The sequence below is a fragment of the Pristis pectinata genome, chromosome 34 (genome assembly GCF_009764475.1).
Source record: "Pristis pectinata isolate sPriPec2 chromosome 34, sPriPec2.1.pri, whole genome shotgun sequence".
In the NCBI taxonomy this organism is placed as follows: domain Eukaryota; kingdom Metazoa; phylum Chordata; class Chondrichthyes; order Rhinopristiformes; family Pristidae; genus Pristis; species Pristis pectinata.
This window is the reverse complement of record NC_067438.1, coordinates 13,956,125-13,978,018: the sequence shown is the minus strand read 5'-3', so window position 1 is coordinate 13,978,018 and position 21,894 is coordinate 13,956,125. Positions and strand designations below refer to the sequence as shown.

The following is a 21,894-nucleotide window of genomic DNA, read 5'->3' as shown; positions in this document are numbered from 1 at the left end:
TCTACTTTAACTGGATGAGCCATTATTCAGAAACTATGTCCTATTAACACGTTTGGAACTACAGGGTAACTGTAGTAAATACAACACTCACGAAATTAATGGCTGAAATTAAAAGCTATGAGTCAGCATTGAGGAAGCCTTTGGCCTCTCTGGGTCACGACAGTCCCCTCTCGGTCACTGCTGATCTCAGCTGAACCCTGCTGGTTACGGAGAGGTTTGCTGCTTTTCCTCTTCTTCCAGAAGCCAATTCCTGTGATAATCCCTAGGAGAATGAGTGGAATGATTGCAGCTCCAGTCATGATCCTGGTCTTCGCATCTTCCTTTGCCACACTCTCTGCAGACAAATAGATTATATTTCAAATTTCATTGGCCAATAACAACTTTGTAATATTATTTTGTCTATGTTAAACTAGCACTGTGCACATCTAATTATAAAGTAATAGACTTCTGTAATTGTCTACAGGATGGATATGGAGCAACGAACAACCTTTTAAGTTCACAGTAGCACTGAGGCATTGTCATGAGATTATTCACAACTTCGGAATCAGAATCAGATTTATTATCACTGACGTGTGACTTGAACTATGTTGTTGTGTGGCAGCAACAGAGTGCAAAGACGTAAAATAACTGTAAATTACAAACATAAATAAACCGTGCAAAAACAAAGAATAACAGGGTAGTGTTCGTGGGTCCATGGACAGTCTGATGGCAGAGAGGAAGAAGCTGTTTCTGAATCACTGAGCTTGGGTCTCGAGGGTCCTGTACTTTCTTCCCGATGGTAGTAACGAGAAGAGGGTACGCCTGAATAATAGAGAATTTAGATAAACACCAGAAACAGATAGATTAGCCTTTTTAGTTGTGAGATCAAGAAGGATATTTCCTTCTTCTGTTGAGGGTTGCAATGAATGTTATTACAGTAAATAAAAATGAATGGGATTATAACTGATAAATCTTCAAAAGCTTTAAGCTCTGTTGACAGTTCAGTGGTTTCTCTCTCACTCTTTCACTCACAAACACACACACACACACACACACACACACAAACAGGTTATAATCTGTTTGTATTGATTAGCTATCTTAAGTACATTAACTTGGCCCTGGAAGGTATAGTGTGAAATCTTTACAGAATTTGTCTGTGAAACAAGTATATAGGCCAAAAAGCAGGTGCAGCACACTTCAGCTTGATAAGACATCAGGGTTGGTGTCACTTAAAGCCTTTTGTTCAACTTACTGCAATTCAAAACTTAACAGCTCGAGAAGATTCCCAAAAAGAAGGCCTCCACAGCATGCTACCAAGACTAAACTGCCCACTACTCTTTGAACCACCTCATTTCATCTTTTATAGGCCTTCAGCTATTTATTGCTGCTGCTTTTCTGTGAGCAAATAAAACCCTGCAATTCTCCAGGCCTCTCCAGGGAACCTGTGTTGAATCTTCCACAAAGTAAAAAGTTTTCTGCAGATTTACAAGGGTGTTACCAGGACTTGAGGACCTGAGTTATAGGGAAAGGTTAAATAGGTTAGGAATTCATTCCCTGGAGTGCAGGAGAAAGAGGGGAGATCTTATAGCGGTATACAAAATTATGAGGGTATAGATAAGGTGAATGCAGGCAGCCTTTTCTCCTAAGGTTGGGTGAGACTAGAACTGGAGGACATAGGTTTAGGGTGAAAGGTGAAATATTTAAAGGGAATCTCTGGGGAATCTTCTTCACTCAGAAGGTGGTATCAGTGTGGAATGAGCTGCCAGAAGATATGGTAGATTCAGGTTCAATTGTAATACTTAAGAGAAGTTTGGATAGGTACATGGATGGGAGGGGTTTGGAGGGATATGGTCTGGGTGCAGTTAGATGGGATGATGCAGAATATTGGGTGGCATGACAGGCCTGCTTCTGTGCTGTAGTACTATGATAGAGGAGGACAAAGGTGATTCCTTAGAGCTCTGTAAAGTGAAGTGTATTAAGATAGAAAAGATCATCCAAGTTCTGAGGAATCCAGAACTGGGCATCATGCATACTTGATGAGCTCCAATAAACACAGGAAGGAATTCAGGAGAAATATCTTTGCCAGGAAGAAGAGTAAGAGTGTAGAAATTGTCCCAAAAGAGTTGTTGATCCAAATAACCAGGATGCGCTTCAGGAGAAAGTGGATAAGCACATGAATGACGAAGAATGAAGGAAAATGCTAATGCTTGGGACAGTGTGGAGAATGAAGACCAACATGGACTGTTTGGGTTTTTTTGACCTGTTTCATGCAATCTACGTCATTCAGTGTAACCATGTCCCCATCCTTTGATTTAGTTCAGTGACAGTTATCCCAACAGAGAAAGACTTCACACTCGGCCAACAGAAAGTCTCCCTGTGTTTAGATTCATCAAAGTGAGCTGAACAGTCTGGGCAATCTAAAGGCACTGGCATGATTTAGTGGTGTCTCCTCCAGAATCCGGCGTCTGCGGTCTCTTGTGTCTCCAAATATTGACTGTCCCCTTCCCTCCATACGTGGTTCCTGACCGGCTGAGTTCCTCCAGCATTTTGTTTGTTGCTCTAGATTCCAGCATCGGTGTCTCTCTCCCAGCCTCAGTAGTTGTTTCCATTCTTCCCTCCTCCATCTGTCTATCACCCCTCCTCACCTGGATCCACCTATTACTTATGGGCTCTTACTCCACCCTTTCCACTCACCTCTCTTTACTGGTTCTCTCCCCTCTACTCTTTCAGTCCAGATGAAGGGTCTCAACCCAAAACATCAACTGTCCATTTCCCTCCAAAGATGCAGCCTGACCCATTGAATTCCTCCAGCAACCTGCTTGTCGCTTGAGATTCCAGCATCTGCAGTCTCTTGTATCTCCATTATTCAACAGTGTATTTGTCAATAGGAGCTGACCCAAGTGACCCAAACCATGAGTACTGGCTCTCACCACAAGCACTCTCAACAATGGTTTGATTCTTGCATATGTACAACTAAGTACTTTGTACAATTAACCAATCTAACCTGAGTGGCAATGTCAGAAACCAGGAATTCTTGAACAAAGTATGATCCATTCATTTCTCCTCCTTCCTCTTGGGCAGTCTATCGGGATCGAGGATGATCCCAGTTCTGTAGGTTCTGAAGTGGCTGTGAGGCTGTCAATATACCAGTTCAATGCTGGTAAAGCCCGTCCAGGAGACAGACGTGCTTGATGTGACGGGAGAATTCTGCCCCATCATCTGCAGTCAGCTCAATCATTTTCATTTTCATCATCCAATATATCTCATCCTGGCTGGGTAACACATCACTGGATTCAATGTAGAAGCAGCAGACTCTGCCTCAGGTGAGGCAGGAAGTACTTACTGCTGTTCTTGGCAGATATTATGGGGAGTTGTTGACTAATGGCAATAAATCTCATTCAATTGTCTATGATTCGGAAGTTCAAAACCTGAGAGTTAATCATAAACTCTGGACTGATGTTCCTGTGAAGTATCAAAAGAGCCCTGCACTGGTGCAGAAATAATCCTTGTGGAGTTCTGCACCGTTGGAAAGTCGGCACTAAGAGATGAACACTAAGGTTGAAGGAACAACTGAGGGAAATCTCCATCATCTGTGCTGACAGATTAGTGAACTGCAGAAGGGAAAGCACTGCAGGAGTTCTGCCCTGCCAGTGGACCCAACATTTAACCAAGATGTTAAATGAAGTCCCTGTCAGCCCCTGCAGAGGACATAAATATCTCATGACAATATGCAGAGAAAGACTCCCTGGTATCCCTGTCAATATCCATTGAAATTTCAGAAAGTAACTTATTGGAACGTCATTGTTACATTGTTGTTTGCAGGACGATTTTCTGTTCAAGTTAGCTGCCATGTTTTTCACATTGCAATAATGACATCTCTTCCAACTATTTCATCTGCAGCAAAGCAATTTGGAGCCTCCTAAGATTGTGATGATTACTATGTAAATTCAAGGCTCTAATTCTTTCTTAGCGTACATGAGACAAAGCAAAGCTCCGGTCCTGGAGAATTCAAAGTGATCTATTTCTCCCATTCAGTAACATACTCACTAAGTGGCAGAGTTCAAGTTCTTCAAACATTCTTTCCAAAAAAAGTTGTTTTAGATTTATAGAGAGACACAGCACAAAAACAGGCCACTCAGCCCATTGAATCCACACTGACATGTTTTACATAGCAGTTAGCGTAATGTTATTACAGCGCCAGCGACCCAGGTTCAATTCCCACCACAGTTTGTAAGGAGTCTGTATGTTCTCCACGTGTCTGTGTGGGTTTCCTCTGGGTGCTCCGGTTTCCTCCCACATTCCAAAGACATATGGTTTAGGAGCTGTGGGCATGCTACGTTGGTGCCGGAGGCATGGCGATACTTGCAGGCTGTCCCCAGAACACCCTACGCAAAGATGCGTTTCACTGTGTGTTTCAATGTACATGTGACTAATAAAGAAATCTTATCTTATATCTTAATTACATTTGTATTCTTCCCACATTCCATCAACGCATCCCAGATTCCAGCATTCACCTACATACTAAGGCCAATTAAACTACCAACTTGTACATCTTTGGGATGTGAGAGGAAACAGGAGCACCCGGAGGAAACTCCAGACAGCACCGGAAGTCAAGATTAAACCCAGTTCTGTGGTGCTGTGAGGTAGCAGCTAGTCTAACTGTGCTACTGTGTCACCCTGAACTCCATGAAATTTATTTTGGAACGAATTAACACCACCACATCCCTGGGCAGTTAGTTCCATCAGCTGATCTTTCAGACCCTGAAATATGACTATTCTGAATTCACTTCCCCCTTTGTAATGGCTGTTTCTTTCATGCCCTTAATGAAGACCATATTAGCCTGTTTCACATGGTCTCTATTATGAAACCAATATTAGCAAAATGAGCAGAAGTGACCCATGTGGCCTTCCAATCATGCTCACCATTCAGTATTTGAACTTCATTTTACCTCCCTATCCCAAATCATTAGATTCCTTTCATGTCTCCAAAATCTATTTGCTTTAAATATACTCATTACATTAAATACATCCACCCCTCTGACGAGAGAACTACAGATATTCACAACTGCCTTTGCGCAGGGCTGTGTCCTCAACTTAGTCCTAAATGACAGGCCATTCATCCTCTACTTCTTATTGCTGGACTCTCAAGATTAACAAAGTGAAAACCATGAAGAATTTAATACATTTCAGTGAGATCACTCATCATATTTCTCGGGTAGTCTTTCCTCAATCTCTCCTCCATTTTGTTCCAGGAATCAATCTACTAGAGTTATTGTATTGTCTCTCTAAGGTAGGGACACCCTTCCTTAAGCAGTGAAACTAAAAGTAAACACAATACTGCATTGTGGCCTCATCAAAACTTGTACAGCTACAATAGAAACAGATGCTGGAAACACTCAGCTGTTCACACAGTGTCTGTGGAAAGAGAAGCACCTAACATTTCAGCTATGGGTCCCTTGTCAGAATGGGTCACAGAACTAAGATGTTGATTGTTTCTCTCTCCATGGATCTGCTGATCTGATGAGTGTTTCTGATATTTTCTGTTTTTATTTCAGATTTCCAGCATCTTTAGTTTTCTGATTTTGTGACGTAACTCAGTCAGCCTTCTTCATGTAATACTGCAATCAACTTGTACAGTTACTTGCCTTCCAAGATGCCTGCTACACATGTGTAACTGCATATAGAGATTAGTGCAGAGAGTAATGGACACAGCCCTGTCCATTACGGGCACAGCTCTCCACGCTATTAAAAGCATCTAAAGGAGGCATTGCCTCATGAAGGAGGCATCTATCATCAAGGATCCCAGCCATCCAGGTCTTGCCCTCTTCTCACTGCTACCATCGGGCAGGAGGTACAGAAGTCTGAAGTTCCACACCTCCAGATTCAGGAACAGCTGCTTTCCTACAACCATCAGGTTCTAGAACCGACCTACACTACCCTAAACCTATCTCAGCAGAGGACCACCGCGGACCACCTCTTGCACTACCATGGACTTGTCTCTAATTGTGTCTTTGTTTTTTTTGCACTAATGTCTTCCTTGCTTTCCTCTTCAATGTCTTGTATAATTTATGTATAATTTATCTTCTGTGTGTTGTCCGAACCTATGTGTCTGTGATGCTGCTGCAGACGAGTTTTTCATTGCACTGTATCTCACCGTATTTGTGCACATGACAATAAACTCAACTTGACGTGCGTTAACATTTTGTGATTTGTGTGTAAAGGCATTCCATACCTCATTGAATATCGCTATTTCTGACCAATTAAACACAGCATATGTAATCATGACAGAGACACAAGAAATTCTGCAGATGCTGGAATCTGGAGCTATACCCAGAAAGTGCTGGAGGAACTCAGCAGGTCAGGCAGCATCCATGGAGGGAAATCAACAGTTGACATTTCAGGCTGAGACCCTTCATCAGGACTGGAAAAGGGCTGAAGCCAGAATAAGAAGGTGGGGGAGGGCGAAGAGCACACGCAAGCAGGGGACAGGTGAGTTCAGGTGATAGGCGAGTCCAGGTGAGAGGAGGAAGGTAGAGTTTGGGGGGGTGGTGGAATAAGATGTGATAAGCTGAGAGGTGATATGTAGAAGAGGCCAAGGGCTGAAGAAGAAGGAATCTGGTAGGAGAGGGCAGTGGACCATGGAATAAAGGATGGGGGAGGGGAGGAGAGAGATGGGCAGGTCATCAAGGTGAGGGAAGGGAGCCACAGGAATAAGGAAGACAAAGGAGTGGTGGTGGGGGGGGGGGGAATCATGTGTAAGCATGTGTGTTGAAACTCTTAGTCCATGATGTTTCCTGTCCAGTGATCAGCCTGAAGCATGAACAAGGCCCTTTTGACTTGTCACTTACCCTGGGGTATGCTGAGTCCCTGCAGGAGAGTGGCATGCTCGATGTAACAGGAGAATTTTGCCCCATCGTCTCCACTCAGTGTAATTGCTTTCATCACCTGATAAGTCTCATCCTGGTTGGGTAACACACCACTGGATTCAATCTCGAGGACCAATTCCCCATCTCTCAACCATGTAACATCGATGGCCTGCGGGTAGAACCCTGTGACAAGGCAGGAGAGTCTCAGCAATTGAGGCCCATCGCTCTTAATCCCAATACACACCTCAGGGGTTGCTGCAAGTGTAAGGAGTATTAAAATCAGTGACAGTTATGGCTTCAACAGTGACATCAAATCTGCTTCTGCTCTTTTCCAACCAGAGTTTATCTCTGGCTGGTGGACGCTGCCGCGCTACTTGTCCTTCATGGAAAAGTTCTTCCAGACCAATATCTTTGACCACAAGTCCATCAGGCCATGGTCAGCATGGAACATCCTGCAAGCACTGCAGGAGAAGGACTCAATGGATACTGTGGGGTGGTTCCCTGAGTGGACTGTCCAGACCATCTGGCAGAATGTCTCATTGCTAGAACTCACCAACAAGCAACAAGACCTCACTTGGCTGGTGGTGAGAGGGGCCCTCCCAGTCAGATCCTTCTTGTATGGTTGGAACCTCACTCCCAGCGCACACTGCCCCCGGGAGGACTGCGCTGAGGACGAGACGGTCACCCACCCCTTTGTGGGCTGTAGGTCTGCGAGGAGGGTGTGGCGAAAGATGCAAGGGTCCTTGTCACAGTTCATCCCCAGCAGCAGCGTAACAGTGGATTCTCTGATCTATGGGCTGTTCCCAGGGACACACACAGAGATGGACATCAACTGCCGCTGGAAGGTCATCAACTCAGTGAAAGACACTCTTTGGTCTGCCTGAAACTTGTTGGTCTCCCAGCACTGCAAGATGTCCGGAGGGGAATACTGCCAGCTGGCACATTCCAGGCTGCAGGAGTACTTGTTGAGGGACGCACTGAAGCTGGCTGCAGCCAACGCAAAGGCTCAGTGGGGAAGAACTACAGTTTAGGGTTCTTCTGCCACTGGAGAGGGAGGGGTGGGGACAGGTGAGAAAGCCCCTAAATATTGTAAATATGGGACTGGGTAGCTTCCAGGGAGTCACATGTGTGGCATCAGTGCTTTTTTTTATATATATAAAAAGATAACACTAATGAATGATCTGTATAAGAACGTAAAGGTTTGCACTGTTTTGTAATTGTATATAGTTTACCTTTTATTATGAATAAAGTTTATTTTGAATAAAAAAAAAGTTTATCTCTGGCTGAAACTGCGAGACTCTGATTCTGTGGGGTGGTTCCCTGAGCAAACTGTCCAAGTCACCTGGCAGAACGCCTCATCGCCAGAACTCACGAACAAGCACCAAGACCTCGCTTGGCTGGCAGTGAGAGGGACCCTCCCAGTCAGATCCTTCCTGTACAGGTGACATATCATCCCCATGGCATGCTGTCCTTAGGATGGCTGTGGTGGGGAAGAGATAGTCAGCCACCTCTTTGCACACTGTGGATTTGCTAAGAGGGTGTGGAGAAGGATTCAAGGGCCCGTGTCCTAGTTCATACCCGGCAGATGGGTAACAGAGGACTCTCTAATCAATGGGCTGTTCCCAGGATCACACCCGGAGACAGACATCAAAATGTGGGGGAAGATCATCATCTCAGTGAAAGATGCCATTTGGTCTGCCCGAAACTTGTTGGTCTTCCAGCACAGCGAGATGTTCGTAAGGGAATGCTGCTGACTGGCACATTCCAGGCTGAAGGAGTACGTGCTGAGGGATGCACTGAAGCTCAGTGCAGCCAATGCAAAGACTCTGTGGGGAAGGACTACAGTCTGGGCTCCTTCCGCTACCACACATAGAGGGACTGAATCGTGTGGGAAAGCCTCTGAAAATTGAAACGCTTTATCACCCCAGGGGGCTACATAATTGGCAACAGTGCTGTGGTTTAAAAAAATGTTAACACTACTGAACATATTGATGATGAATGTAAAATGTTTTGCACTGTGTTTGTTCCTTTGTCTATATTTTTTTAAATTTATGACTAAAGTTTAATTTTGAAATAAAACAAAATCCCTGGGTGAACAAAGTCTCCGGCCTTTCCTCTTTTCATTTTGCATTTCTAACATCTGCAGTGCTTAGCTTTAATACCAATGACATGATCTTTACCTTAGCCCCGTCCACTGAAGATATTCGCTTCACGATCAGACAGTGCAGAAGGAAGGAGTTAAACAGAGGGGGTTTAAGATCTTCAGGGATGTTGATACTGCAGACACAAATACTTTCACTTGTTCATGAGATTCTGCTGTATGACAGCACTAATTTTTCCAAGAGAGAATTCAGGAGAAACTTCTTTAGACGGAGAAGTGTTAGAATTTGAGTGTCATTTATCCAATGGAGCAATTGAGGCAAATTGCATTGTTGCATTTACAAGAGGCAAGAAGATGGTGATCAACAGGAAGATACCATCATTGGGTGAAACTCCGTGGGAGGACCCTCATCTGTGCATCCTGTGTAAGGTAAGGTGGTCACATGGCCTCTCCTCATGCTGCAGTTTTAATGAAATACAGCCATCGCTCACCGGTACCCAGAGATCGCAGCAAGTTATTCAACCGTGAATTTTCATAGAGTCAAAAACTTTGTTTTGCATGCCATCCATACAGATCATTCCAAACATAAGTACATTGAGGTAGTACAAGGGAAAAGCAATAACAGAATGCAGAATATTGTGTTACAGTTACAGAGAAAGTGCAGTGCAGGCAGACAAATATGGTGCAAGGGCCACGATGAGTTAGACTGAGAACAGAAACAGTGACTAGGGAACTGAGACTAGGAACAGCGCTGGCATTGGAGAGGGTCCAGAGGTGGTTTAAAAGATGATCCCAGGGATAAAAGGGTTAATGTATGAGGAGCACTTGCTGACTCTGGGCCTGTACTCACTGGAGCTTAAAAGGATGAGGGGGTATTTCATTGAAACCTACTGAATATTGAAAGGCCTGGATAGAGTGGACATGGAGAGGATGTTTCCAGTAGTGGGAGAGTCTAGGACCAGACGGCACAGCCTCAGAATAGAAGGACGTCCCTTTAGAGCAGAAATCAGGAGGAATTTCTTTAGCCAGAGGCTGGTGAATTTGTGGAATTCATCTCCACAGACAGCTGTGGAGACCACGTCATTGGGTGTACTTAAAGTGGGGGTTGATAGGTTCTTAATTAGTAAGGGTGTCAAAGGTTATGGGGAGAAGGCAGGAGAATGGGGTTGAGAGGGAAAAATAAATCAGCCATGATCAAATGCAGAGCTGACTCGATGGGCCGAATGGCCCAGTTCTGCTCCTATGTCTGATGGTCTTATGGTTATGGTCTAATTCCAATTCTATCCTGCCCCAATATTAACATGTACACGCGGGCAAAATTTATTCCTCACTGGCATTTCCAACCCACCTGCCTTATCTAAGGGGGACTTTGCCAGTCCCTTTATTGATTCCCTGTCCAAGAACAATTGCTCACGGGACAACTCTTGATCTCTCAGTCAAACTCATCATGTCCTTTGACCTTATTTGCCTGCACTGCACTTTCTCTGTAACTGTAACATTACATTCTGCATTCTGTTATTGCTTTTCCCTTGTACTACCTCAATGTACTAATGTTTCAAATGATCTGTGTGGATGGCATGCAAAACAAAATGTCTCCCTCTATGTTACCAATTATCTGAAGTGCACTACATTTCTCACCTGGTAGATCTAGACTATTTCCCCTGTCCCCACTGGTCAGAGTGACTATATGGTATACCTCTCCGCTGCAGTGCTTCTTGCCCACATTCGAGATATATCAGCAGCCACTTCACGCAGTCCTTCTCCAAGAGAGCTTTGAAATACTTGTTCATGAATGTGTTGACATTCCACCGATCTGCGAGTATCTGGAACTCTGGATTTAGCGCAATCCAACTCATTGTTTCCTTGTCAAAAACACATGCGTCCTCCCCATCGTAGCCCAGTCTTATAAACCCGTCTGTGGAGTTGTCACTGTTCACCTCACAGCCGCAGATCCCCTGGACAAAGAAGACAGCTGGAGCTGAGGGAGAGGCAGGGAGAAGAGGGGGAGTAGAAAATAACAAATCAGTTCTCAATGGAACACAAGCTGGCACAGAAGAACACAAAAAATATAGAAGCAGGAGTAGGCACCCCTCAAGCCTGCCCCGCATGCCTGATCTGCTATGTTACCTCCACAATCCCTCAGCTAATCGCTATTTCAATAATTGATCCAACCTTTAAACATGTCCAATGATTCAGCCTCATGCATGGCGAATTCCAGAGATTCACTACATTCCCAAGAAGAAATTCCAAGGTACCTCATTATTAAATGACTGACCCTAATCTTGTAACTATGTCTTCTCACTTTAAACTGTCTCACCGGTGGAAACAGCTCGACATCTAAGTATTTACAGGTGCACCAGAGAAATCATCCGATCCACTTGCACCACAGCTTGGTGTGGCAACTGCTCTGCCCAAGACTGCAAGAACTTGCAGAGAGTTGTGGACAGAGCCCAGTCCATCATAGAAACCAGCCTTCCTTCCATGGACTCAGTCTACACTTCCCACTGCCTCAGTAACGCAGACAACATAATCAAAGATCCCTCCTACCCCTGTCATTCTCTGTTCCTCCCCCTCCCATCAGGCAGAAGATACAAAAACCTGAATATATGCACCACCAGGCTCAAGGACAACTTCTAGCCCACTGTTATGAAACTCTTGAACGGACCGATAAAGATGAACTCTTGACTGCACAATCAACTTATCATGGCCCTTGTATCTTATTGTCCACCTGCACTGCTCTTTGTCTGTAACTGTAGCACTATATTCTCCATTCTGTTTTTCCCTTTGTACTGCCTCGATATACTTATGTTTTGAAATGATCTGTATGGATGGCATGCAAAACAAAGTTTTTCACTGTATCTCCGTACATGTGACAATAATAAACCAATTACTAATTACATCCACCCTGTCACACCCCATCTGGACCTTATACATTTCAACAAGTTCACTCCTCATTGTTCTGAAATCCAATGAGTACACATTTAACATTGTTAGCCATTCGTGGTTAGACAGCTCTGTCATCCCAGGAATTAGCAAGCGCATCTCTTCTGTGCTGCCTCCAATACTAGCAGATGCATTTAATATCACCTTGAATACAGTAAAACTTTTCAAACAAAATTTGACTATTAGCAGCACATTAGAACAGATTGGGAAGGCACAGTGGTGCAGCGAGTAGAGCCACTGCCTTACGACAGCAGAGGCCTGAGCTTAATCCTGACCTCTGGTGTTCCTGGTCTAGAGGTTGTTTTCCCCGTGACCATGTGAGTTTTCTCTGGATACTCTGGTTTCCTCCCACAACCCAACGCATGTGGGTTGGTAGGGTAACTGTCTGCTGTAAATTGCCCCCAGTGTGCGGGTGAGTAGTGTTGGATTTGCCTGTTTAATATATTTAACTTTTCTTTGAGGTAGTTTTTACACATATAATGTTTAATATACCTCTAGTGGCTGTACAATGTCAGCACAACATTGTGGACTGAAGGGCCTGTACTGTGCTGTAGTGTTCTATGTTCTATGTATAACTGCTTCTTACTTGGTGTGTTCTTTCACCAGGTGAATGGGTGTCTTTTCATTGCTTGTTTTTGCCATAGTATTCAACAGGTATTTTCTGATTGGACCATTGTTATCTGAGGAATGTCTCTTATCTCAGGTATAAAATGAGTTGTTTTATGTTAAAAAGCTCTCGCCTCTCTCTCTCTGTCTCTCTGTCTCTCTCTCTCTCTCACACACACTTCTCTCTCTCTTTTGCTCTCTCTCTTTCTTATCTTGCTCTTGCTCTCTTCCCCCTCCCCCTAGCTCATTTTAGTTCCTTTGTCTTGGCTCATCTCCTCATAGTAAAGCTGGTGCTATGTGCTCTGTGACTGTTTGTTTGCTTTAAACTTTTCCAATAAAACTTTGTGAAGCACCAAGTTGTTTTCAACTCATTCTTGGACTCCTGAAAGAACCTGCAGATTCAAAGATAACCAGATCCGACAGTAGTAGAAACTGTGGGAGAGTTGATGAGAATGGGATTAGCATAGGACAAGTGTGGTTGATGATCAGCATGGGACTCAATGGGCTGAAGGGACTGTTCCCATGCTGTGTGACTGTAGGTTTATGTACAGTAAGCATGGACTAACCCCAAGTGTAGAGGGTTGGAGGTCACTTAGAGGACTCTCAACTATTGTGCTGAAGAAGTTCTGCAATGTCAGAGGGCCAGCACTGAGAGAGAGTGCTGAACTGTCGGATTTGAAGCAGAGTTGAAGTAGTGAACTGTCAGAGGGGCAATGCTGAAGGACTACAGAGTAACAGGGTTAGTACTGAAAGAGTGAGGCAGTGCAGCTGGGAAGTACACCAGGAAATTGCGCTGTCGAGGATCACTGCACTATCACAGGATCACTGTCCGTACTGAGGGGCTGCTGTATTAACAGAACATTATTACCGAGGGAATACCATCAGAGGTACAATCTTTCAGCTTAAATCAAGATCCCATCTCTTACTGGGTCACAATTAAACCAATGGTTTGTACCTCACTGCAGTCTGACAAATGTAGATGATCCAATCCATCCGCTCATTGCTGCTGTTATGTATCAAATACTGAATCTTGCAAGAAACAATCACCAGCTAATTAGGTGATCAGTGGTTAGGACACATTAAAGAAAAAGAATAAGGCTTCTTCTCCACACAAATCCATCTGTGCTGTCACCAGGTGTTGTCAGGACACTTACTCGAGACACTGTGGTGCTGAAGGTAAATGATCTCAATATTCCCTCTGACAATCCCGTGGAAACCTGCCACTGTGATGGCCATTGCATTCCAGTGGTCCCTTGGGAAAGAGTAAGCCATCCATTGCTGTCTGGGAACAGCCCGCTGCAGTGTGCTGTCGAAGTAAGCTACCTGGAGGTCATCCAGCATTGCCACCATGCTGTACTCAGGCAGGCCAGTCCATCCATGGTTCAACAGGTAGTAAAACGCAAGGATGTGAAAATCTGCAACAAGTGAACAGAAGTTAGTGATGCAAAGACCAGAACACAGACAGGCGGTAGTTAATGCTAAACCTGATTGCAACAGGAGAACATTGGTTCAAGAGTAAGTCAGATGGCCACCAGACTTATTCCACCAATCGTGATTGATCTTCTAAATGATCTCAACTTTAACATACTTTTCCCATTCGCTTTGCCTCCCGTCTTCTAAAATCTAACAGTCTTGGTCGTGTATATTAAAATCCTTTATCCACCACCCGCGTCCAGCGGCCCCCCCCCCATCACTCATTTCCATTCCCCTCACCCTTCCAGTTCCATACACCCACTACACACACATGTCACCCACCAGCTCTCCCCTCGCTATCTAGTCCTGGTTCCCATGCCTTTCACCTCTGCCCTCATCGTTCCCATGTCACCTTCGTTACATGAGGTTCCAGCACTGGTAGCCTTTTGTGGCCCTGCTGATCACCCTCCAGCAGCTGTCTCCATCTTCCCCCTCTCCTCTCCCCCCCCCCCCCCCCCCCCCAGCTCCATCTTCGTCTTACTTTGTTGGCCTCCATCTATCACCCACATGTCTCTGTCTACAAACTCCACCACTCCCCCTCCCCTACCTGGCTCCATCTGTCTATCATCCTCCCCCCCCCACCCCCACCAGTCCACCAGTCATCTCTAGCCCCCGTATCATAGCTCCCCCTCTTCTCCTTATACCAGCCATCTCCACTCTCCGCTCTTAGTCCTGATGCAGGGTTTTGACCCAAAATGTTGACAATTTCTTTCCCTCCACAGATGCTGCTCGACCCACTGAGTTGGCCCAGCAGATTGTTCGTTGCTCCAGGTTCCAGCACCTGCAGTCTCTTGTGCCTTAACAAAATATCATGTTGAAGTTTGGATATGGATACGAAGGAAGTTGACATTGCTAAGGGGATGCTATAGAGTCATAGAGAGACACAGCATGGAAACAGGCCCTTCAGCCCACCAAGTCCGTGCCAACCACTAAGCACCCTTTTACACTAATTTTACCCTAGCCTATTTCATATTCCGCACTCTGTCATTAACTCCCTCCAGATCCTACCACACACTTACACTCTACGGACAACTCAAAGTGACCAATTCACCTCCCAATCTGAACATCTTTGGGATGTGGGAGGAAACAGGATCACCCACGGTAGTGTAGCAGTTGGTGTAACGCTATTACAGCATCAGCGACCCAGGTTCAATTCCGGCCACTGTCTGTAAGGAGTTTGTATATTCTCCCTGTGTCTGTGTGGGTTTCCTCCGGGTGCTCCGGTTTCCTCCCACATTCCAAAGACGTACAGGTTAGGAAGTTGGGGCATGCTATGTTGGCGCCAGAAGCGTGGCGACACTTGCGGGCTGCCCCCAGAACACTCTACGCAAAAGTTACATTTCACTGTGTGTTTCAATGTACATGCGACTAATAAAGATATCTTCTCTTATCTTATCTTGTGTGGTCATAGGGAGAACGTGCCAACTCCACACAGACAACATCGGAGCTTAGGATTGAACTACTCTCTATACGCACATGATTGTGTGGTTAAGCACAGATCCAATGCCATCTTCAAACTCGCCGACGACACTACTGTTGTTGGACAAATCACAGGTGGTGATTAGTCAGCTTACCAGAGGGAGATAGGACACCTGGTTGAGTGGTACTGCAACAACAACCTCTCGCTCAACGACAGCAAAACTAAAGAGTTGAATGTTGACTTCGGGAAGGGGAAGGAGAGTGAACATACACCAGGCTACACTGGGGAATCGACAGTGGAGAGAGTCAGCGGCTTCAAATTCCTGGGCATTAACATATCGGATGACCTGTCCTGGACCCAGCACATAGATGTAATCATAAGGAAACCATGCCAGCATCTTTACTTTCTTCGGAGGTTCGGCTTGTCACTGAACACGCTAACAAACTTCTACAGATTTACTGTTGAAAGTATCCTGACTGGTTGCATCATGGTCTAGTACGGCAATTCGAATGCGCAGGAATGTAAGAAGCTGCTGAGAGTGGTGGACACTGCCCAATATATCACGGGCACGTTCCTCACATTTACAGGAGGTGCTGCCTCAAGAAGGCAAAATCCATAGTCAATTATCCCCACCATCTGGGCCATGCCATCTTTTTGCAGCTACCATTGTCGTGGTTACCAGCAATAGATAGATGACCAGGAGAAGCAGAAGATTACTCAAGAAGTTAAACTTTTCTTTGCAAAGTAAAGTTGTGACAGTCAAACAGTCAGTTACTAGTCACTCTCTGACTACTGCCCGAGGCCTTTTTTATACCTTTTTTCTTAGCTTATTTACATTGTTACAATCCATCATGTTCTCTCTTATCTTCACAGTTTCATCCTATACCATTTGCCTCCTTTCACAATTGTCTTCTAGCTCACAACCATTTGTCTTTCACCACAGTCACTTCCTGACTCAATCGCAGGGTGTCCCAATTATTTATGGGCATTGGGGGTATTGGTGCTAGGCTACAGAACTATCAGTTATAAAACAATACTAGACATTCGCTACAAGTCTAATGGTTATAAAACATTACAATGTGCTCCTATAACCTATGACCTCTGAGACTTGCTAGCATCTGGCTTATCAGTTAAAAAAACTATCAGCTTCAGAACTGCTGCAGTATCATTAGTCACACTAACCCTAATGACCCTTAGCTACACAATAGATCAATAGTGTCTTCCTAGGAATGTGCTAACCATGGTTTAATGAACTACACTAAATCAAAAGTGTCTCTCTAAGAATGGGCTAACTATTTCTTTAATGAGCCATATGTTTCCCGCTCTTGAGCTGAAGAAGAAGGAGGCCCAGTGGCCATCTTAAGGAGATCAGCAGCCATCTTACGCACAGAGCAAATTATGAATAAAAAGTACAGCCTCTACTTTCTATATATTCCATACCATCAGGCAGGAGGTACAGAAGCCTGAAGTCCCACACCACCAGGTTCAAGAACCGCTATTTCCCTTCAGCTATTGGGTTCTTGAATCAACTGGCAAAACCCTGATCACCATTACAATTTAGTGACATTATGACCACTCTGATCACTTTGCCCTAAAATGAACTTTGTTTTTCTTGTTCTAATTGTGTGTTTTCCTGTAAAAATTGTGTATCATTTATTTTATGTTTTCCTTTTCAATGCTGCTTATATAATGCTATGTGCCCGTAATGCTGCTGCACTAAGTTTTTCATTGCACCTGAGCATACATGTACCTGTGCATATAACAATAGACTCGACTTTGATTTTGACATTGGAGCCATAAAGCAGTGGTTCTACTAACTGCACCACTGTGCCATCCATGTCACAGAAGAAGTTTGCTGAGGAACTCAACAAGTGGGTAATGAGGAATGGGGACACGCTGGAATCCTTTTCATTTTCCTGACTGTCAAAGGTTTGGGAAGTCAAAGAAATTCAGCACCTCTCCCCATGATTAGGTCAGTTGTTAAATGGAGGCAGCAAAAGCCCAAAAAGAGAGAGGGGGGTCAGGAGCATTTATTTGAATGGAAGGATGTTGAAATATAAAGGCAGGATTTCTCCTCTACTCCAGCAGTCAACATTGAAAATTCTCAACTATAATTCTCCAACCATAGCTGATGCTGGCATCTCCTGAATGGAGAGATTATTCTAATTTTCCATCACTTCAACAACACACCACTTTATCTTTGGGGCTAAATAAAGTAATAAAGAACAAACAAATCATTCTGCCCATTGTCAGACACAAAGAGTTCCCATTTACCTTGGTTTATGCAGACACTATAGTAAGCAAGCAGTATTTGCTCTGTGATAAAGCAGCACAGCAGATAGTGTCAAAGTTCATTGCGTTTAAGCGAGGTGAGAAGGGGGCAGAGGGCTGAGTTAGAAAAAGTTCCTGTTTCAGAGTCACCAAAAGAAACACAAGAAGGCTGAGTGATTTACAGCAATATGCAAATCCAAGTGGCTTCCTGCAGCACTTCACAACCAAGGAAAGATTTTTTGAAATGGAGTTACTATTTCAACATAGGAAGTGCCATCATACTTACTTTTATATCAGACTAAGAGGATTAAAATTTGAGGACAAATTTCCAATTACAGGCTATAATCTCCAAGCAACAATGATTCTTAGGTAAGATAGAAAGAAACCATTTCTTCCTTCAGGGCAAGTTTCAAATAAGGCATCATCTTGAAGTTAAAAATTCCACAGAGGGGTGATGTCAGGAAGCACTTCTTCACACAGATGGTTCGTGGAAATCCGCAAGTCTCTCTCAAAAAAACTGTTGAAGCAGGTGGCCAACTGAAAATTTCAAGGTTGAGATTGATATCTTTTTGTTAGTTAAGAGTGTACTGGGTGGCAGAAAGGGCTGGAGGATATAAGGGGTCTACGGTGTAATGAAATGGTAGAATAGACACAAAAAGGTGAATGATCTGTCTCCCCTTGTTCCCTTGAGGTGTTTTTACTGTGTACAGCAGTTGACAGGACACCCTGCCAGTTTACATTACCATAGCCACCATGTACATGGGAACAGCTCAGAGCTCCATGCAACTGGGGAAACCTGAGGGAAAAGTTTAAGCTGTATGAAAATCAGGAACAAAGGAGCTTTGGTGATGTATTTGAGGGAGAGGAGGGGCATGATGGTGCAGTTGCAAGAGACAGCATAGTGGGGTGGAGAAATGGTAAATGGAGTTTAATCTGGGCAAGTGTCAGGAGATGCACTTCAGGAGGTCAAATGCAAGGGGAAACTATACATAAGTGGCAGGCACTTCGGAGCGTTGATATATGGAGCCATCTTGGGGTCCAAGTTCATCGCTCTCTGAAAGTGGCAATGCAAGTAGGTAGGGTGGTAAAGAAGGTGTAACAAAGCAGATTACAAAGGTGGAAAGTCACCTGGTGCACTCAGAATGAAGAAATAAATCATAGTTCTCTGGGGGAGTGAGGGTAGAGTAATGGACAGGGTCTGTAGGAGAGGGAGAATGCATCAACCAGAATAAGATTACCGCAATGTTAAAAAAAACATTGATTTTTCAGTTAATGCAGGCTAAATTTTCATCATCATTCAGCTGTTAAATATCAGCCAAGGAGAAGCAGGAGAGGTGGAACATATATTAGTGAAGAAGCTGGTTCATTATTGAAAATGAGCATCCCACCACTTACCTGTACTCTTCGTCAATGGACTACAAAAGCACCTGTAATACAACCACTCACAAGGACCCCTCGATGGCACAAGGATCACAACCATTCGTACACCCAAGGTAATGAACTATTAAATACCCAGGCACTGCTCAACAGTATTTTATGTTAGAAAATGCAATAAGTCTTGATGTCTCCTTCAAAGTTCACAAACAGAAGCTGAATTGCTTACCAGAGGAGACCGTGGCCACACAGTAAGTGTTCAGTAAAGTAAAAAGCAGCATGTTTCAAAGGCATTCAGAGCATTACCTCATCATGGGAGCAACTGCAGGAACAGTAATTTGATCTCTTGTGCATTTTAACAGAACTCTGGTGTGAAGCTACTTATTGGTCCAGGCGCATAGCAAACCTGATAACCAGATCCAATGGGAATGAGAAGACCTGTTCTGGTCACTAAGTACCAGTGAATGGAGTCTGAGGATCAGATTTTACAGCAGGGATCATACTGGCATTTATAGAACAGCAATCACATCAACTGCACTTCCCAGAGCACTTTATAGACAAATAGGTGTTTTTCAAAGTGTAATTATTTTGTAATGCAGAATGAAGCTAATTCCACAAATAACTGTTTAAGATCAACCAGATAATCTGCTTTAGTAGTATTGGTTGAGAAATAGTTATTAATCAGGGAAGAATTTCCCTGCTCTTCTTTGATGTAGTGTCTTGGCATCTTTCTATCAGATGGGAGAACAGACACAAGTTCAGTTTAAAATTTTGTCCAGGTATAAAAGTGCAGCACTCTGCCAACACTGCCTCTCTGTCAGTATATAAATCTCTCAATGAGTCTTGTACAGATACCTGGCCAGACTCATATTCAAGTTCTGATTTAAATTATTTTATTGTCATATACACTAAGGTGCAATGAAATTCCTTGCTTGTGTGAAGCTCACAGAGTAAACAGTGTACTTATTATATACAACAATAAATTCAGCAACAAGCTCAAAACAACGGAGTTATGAGAAAATTGTAGTGCAATCCAAAATAGTGCAGACACAACTGCTAAAGTGACAAGACTGGAAATAACAATACAGGTGGAATTAAAAGTCCGAGAACATGGCAGCACCACTGGGAAGGGGATGTGAAAGAGGTGATTGGTTCAGAATCTGACAGCAGTGGGGAAGAAGCTATTCTTGAATCTGGTTGTTTGGGCTCTTTATCATCTCCCAGCAGGTAGAAGAGAGGAAGGGGAATGGCCAGGGTGGCAGGCATCCTTGGCGATACTGTTAGCCTTCCTTGTGCCCCATGAGGATGGTTGGATGAATGGAAAGAAGTGATGTGTCTGTGATGGACTGGGCAGTGTTTACCACCTTCTGCAAGTCCTCTCAGTCCAGAGCAGAACAATTGCCATACTAGGCTGAGACGCAACCCATCAGAATAGTTTCGATTTTGCATCTGTAGCAGTTCGAGAGAATCCTTGTCTACAAGCTGAATTTTCTCAAGAATGCCAAGGAGCAGACCACAGGCCTGGAACCAGTGATCAGGCACTGGGCTTGGAAGCAGGGACCAGGCCATGGGCTGGAATCCAGGGATCAGATTCTGTGCCTGGAACCAGGAACAAACACGAGGCCTGGAGGTACGGACCAGACACCAGGCCTGGAACCAGGGACAGGCATCTGGCTTCAATACAGGGTAAAGAGGCTGGGGCTGGAACCAGGAACCAGATACTGGACCTGGAATCAGGGAATGGATATCGGGTCTCAAAACAGGGAAATGAGACCAGGACTAGAACCAAGCACAAGGCCTGGAACCAGGTGTCCGACACCAGGACTGCAATCAAGGAAGGGAGACCAGGCCTGGAACAGACACAGGTGGAACGAGGGTCCAGATATATGGCCTGTAACCAGCGACCAGACACTGGGAGTGGAACCAGGGACCAGACCCCAAGCCTGGAACCAGTGACCAGGGAAATGAGACCAGGCCTGGAACGAGGGAAAAGACACAAGGCCTGGAAGCAGGGATCAAACACCAGACCTTGAACTAGGGCTGAGTCAGTAGGCTGGGAATCAGTAAGGAGATATTGGACGTGGAACCAAGGACCAGACTGGTTCCAGACTGGGTGTCCCATCCCCAGTTTCAGACTTGGCAATGGATTCATTTTACAGACCTGATTTTTGCACCTCTGGTTCCAGGCCCCATGTCAGGCACCTGTTCCCAGGACCAACATCTATTCTCTGGTCCTAATCCTGGTGTCTGTTGGCTGATCCCTCCTGGGCCTCACCTCGTGTTACTGGTCTCAGGTCTGGCATCTAGTCCACTGTCCCACGACACCATGTTGTGCCTGTTCCCAGGAGAAACATCTCACCCCTTGTCCCAGGTCCGCCATCCTGTGCCTGGCGCTTGTTCCCTTCTCCTCAAGTCCAGGCCCAGTAGTTTGTCCCCAGTTACAGCTGAGGTCTGCTCCCTGCTTCCATGATTGGTGTGTGGTGCCTCATCCCTGTCCAGCTCCTGTCTCCAAGAATGTCATCTGCTCACTGCTCCACAACCTCTGGTCCCTCTCTCTCTCTTGTGTGAGAACATTGGATCCAGAAGCTCCATCTGGTCCCTGGGTCAAAGCTCAGCACATCGTTCTGGTTCCAGAAAAGGCACCTACTCTCTAATTTCATGCCCTGCATCTGTTCTGTGGTCCCATCTGATCCCTGGTCCCAGCTGATCCCTGCTCCCAGCTGATCCCTGGCCCCATGCCCTGCTTCTGTCACCTGGTTCCAGGTCTGCTGTCTGTTCCCCGGTTCTCGGCCTGCCCTTAGGACCCTGTTGATGTTGTGCCTGGTTCCAGACCCAATGCCGTCCTTAATTCCAAAAGCCAT

General features: G+C 44.8%; 1 protein-coding gene across 1 annotated transcript; it reads right to left on the bottom strand.

Moving 5' to 3' along the window:
- Positions 1–122: 122 nt before the first annotated feature.
- On the bottom strand, positions 123–21,894 carry LOC127585976 (major histocompatibility complex class I-related gene protein-like). Its single transcript, XM_052043734.1, has 5 exons — positions 21,681–21,894; positions 13,650–13,910; positions 10,643–10,924; positions 6,828–7,100; positions 123–334 (listed from the first exon to the last, which is right to left on the bottom strand). The coding sequence occupies exons 1-5, from the start codon at positions 21,892–21,894 to the stop codon at positions 123–125; spliced, it is 1,242 nt and encodes a 413-aa protein (XP_051899694.1).

Bases quoted from the DNA above. Each gene is read 5' to 3' on its own strand.
- LOC127585976 (XM_052043734.1), bottom strand. From the start codon at position 21,894: ATGGCTTTTGGAATTAAGGACGGCATTGGGTCTGGAACCAGGCACAAC. The intron at 10,925-13,649 runs GTAAGTGTCCTG...CCTCTCCCTCAG, and splicing joins TCAGCACCACAGTGTCTCGA to CTCCAGCTGTCTTCTTTGTC. The intron at 335-6,827 runs GTAAGTGACAAG...ATTTGTCTGCAG, and splicing joins GGGACTCAGCATACCCCAGG to AGAGTGTGGCAAAGGAAGAT.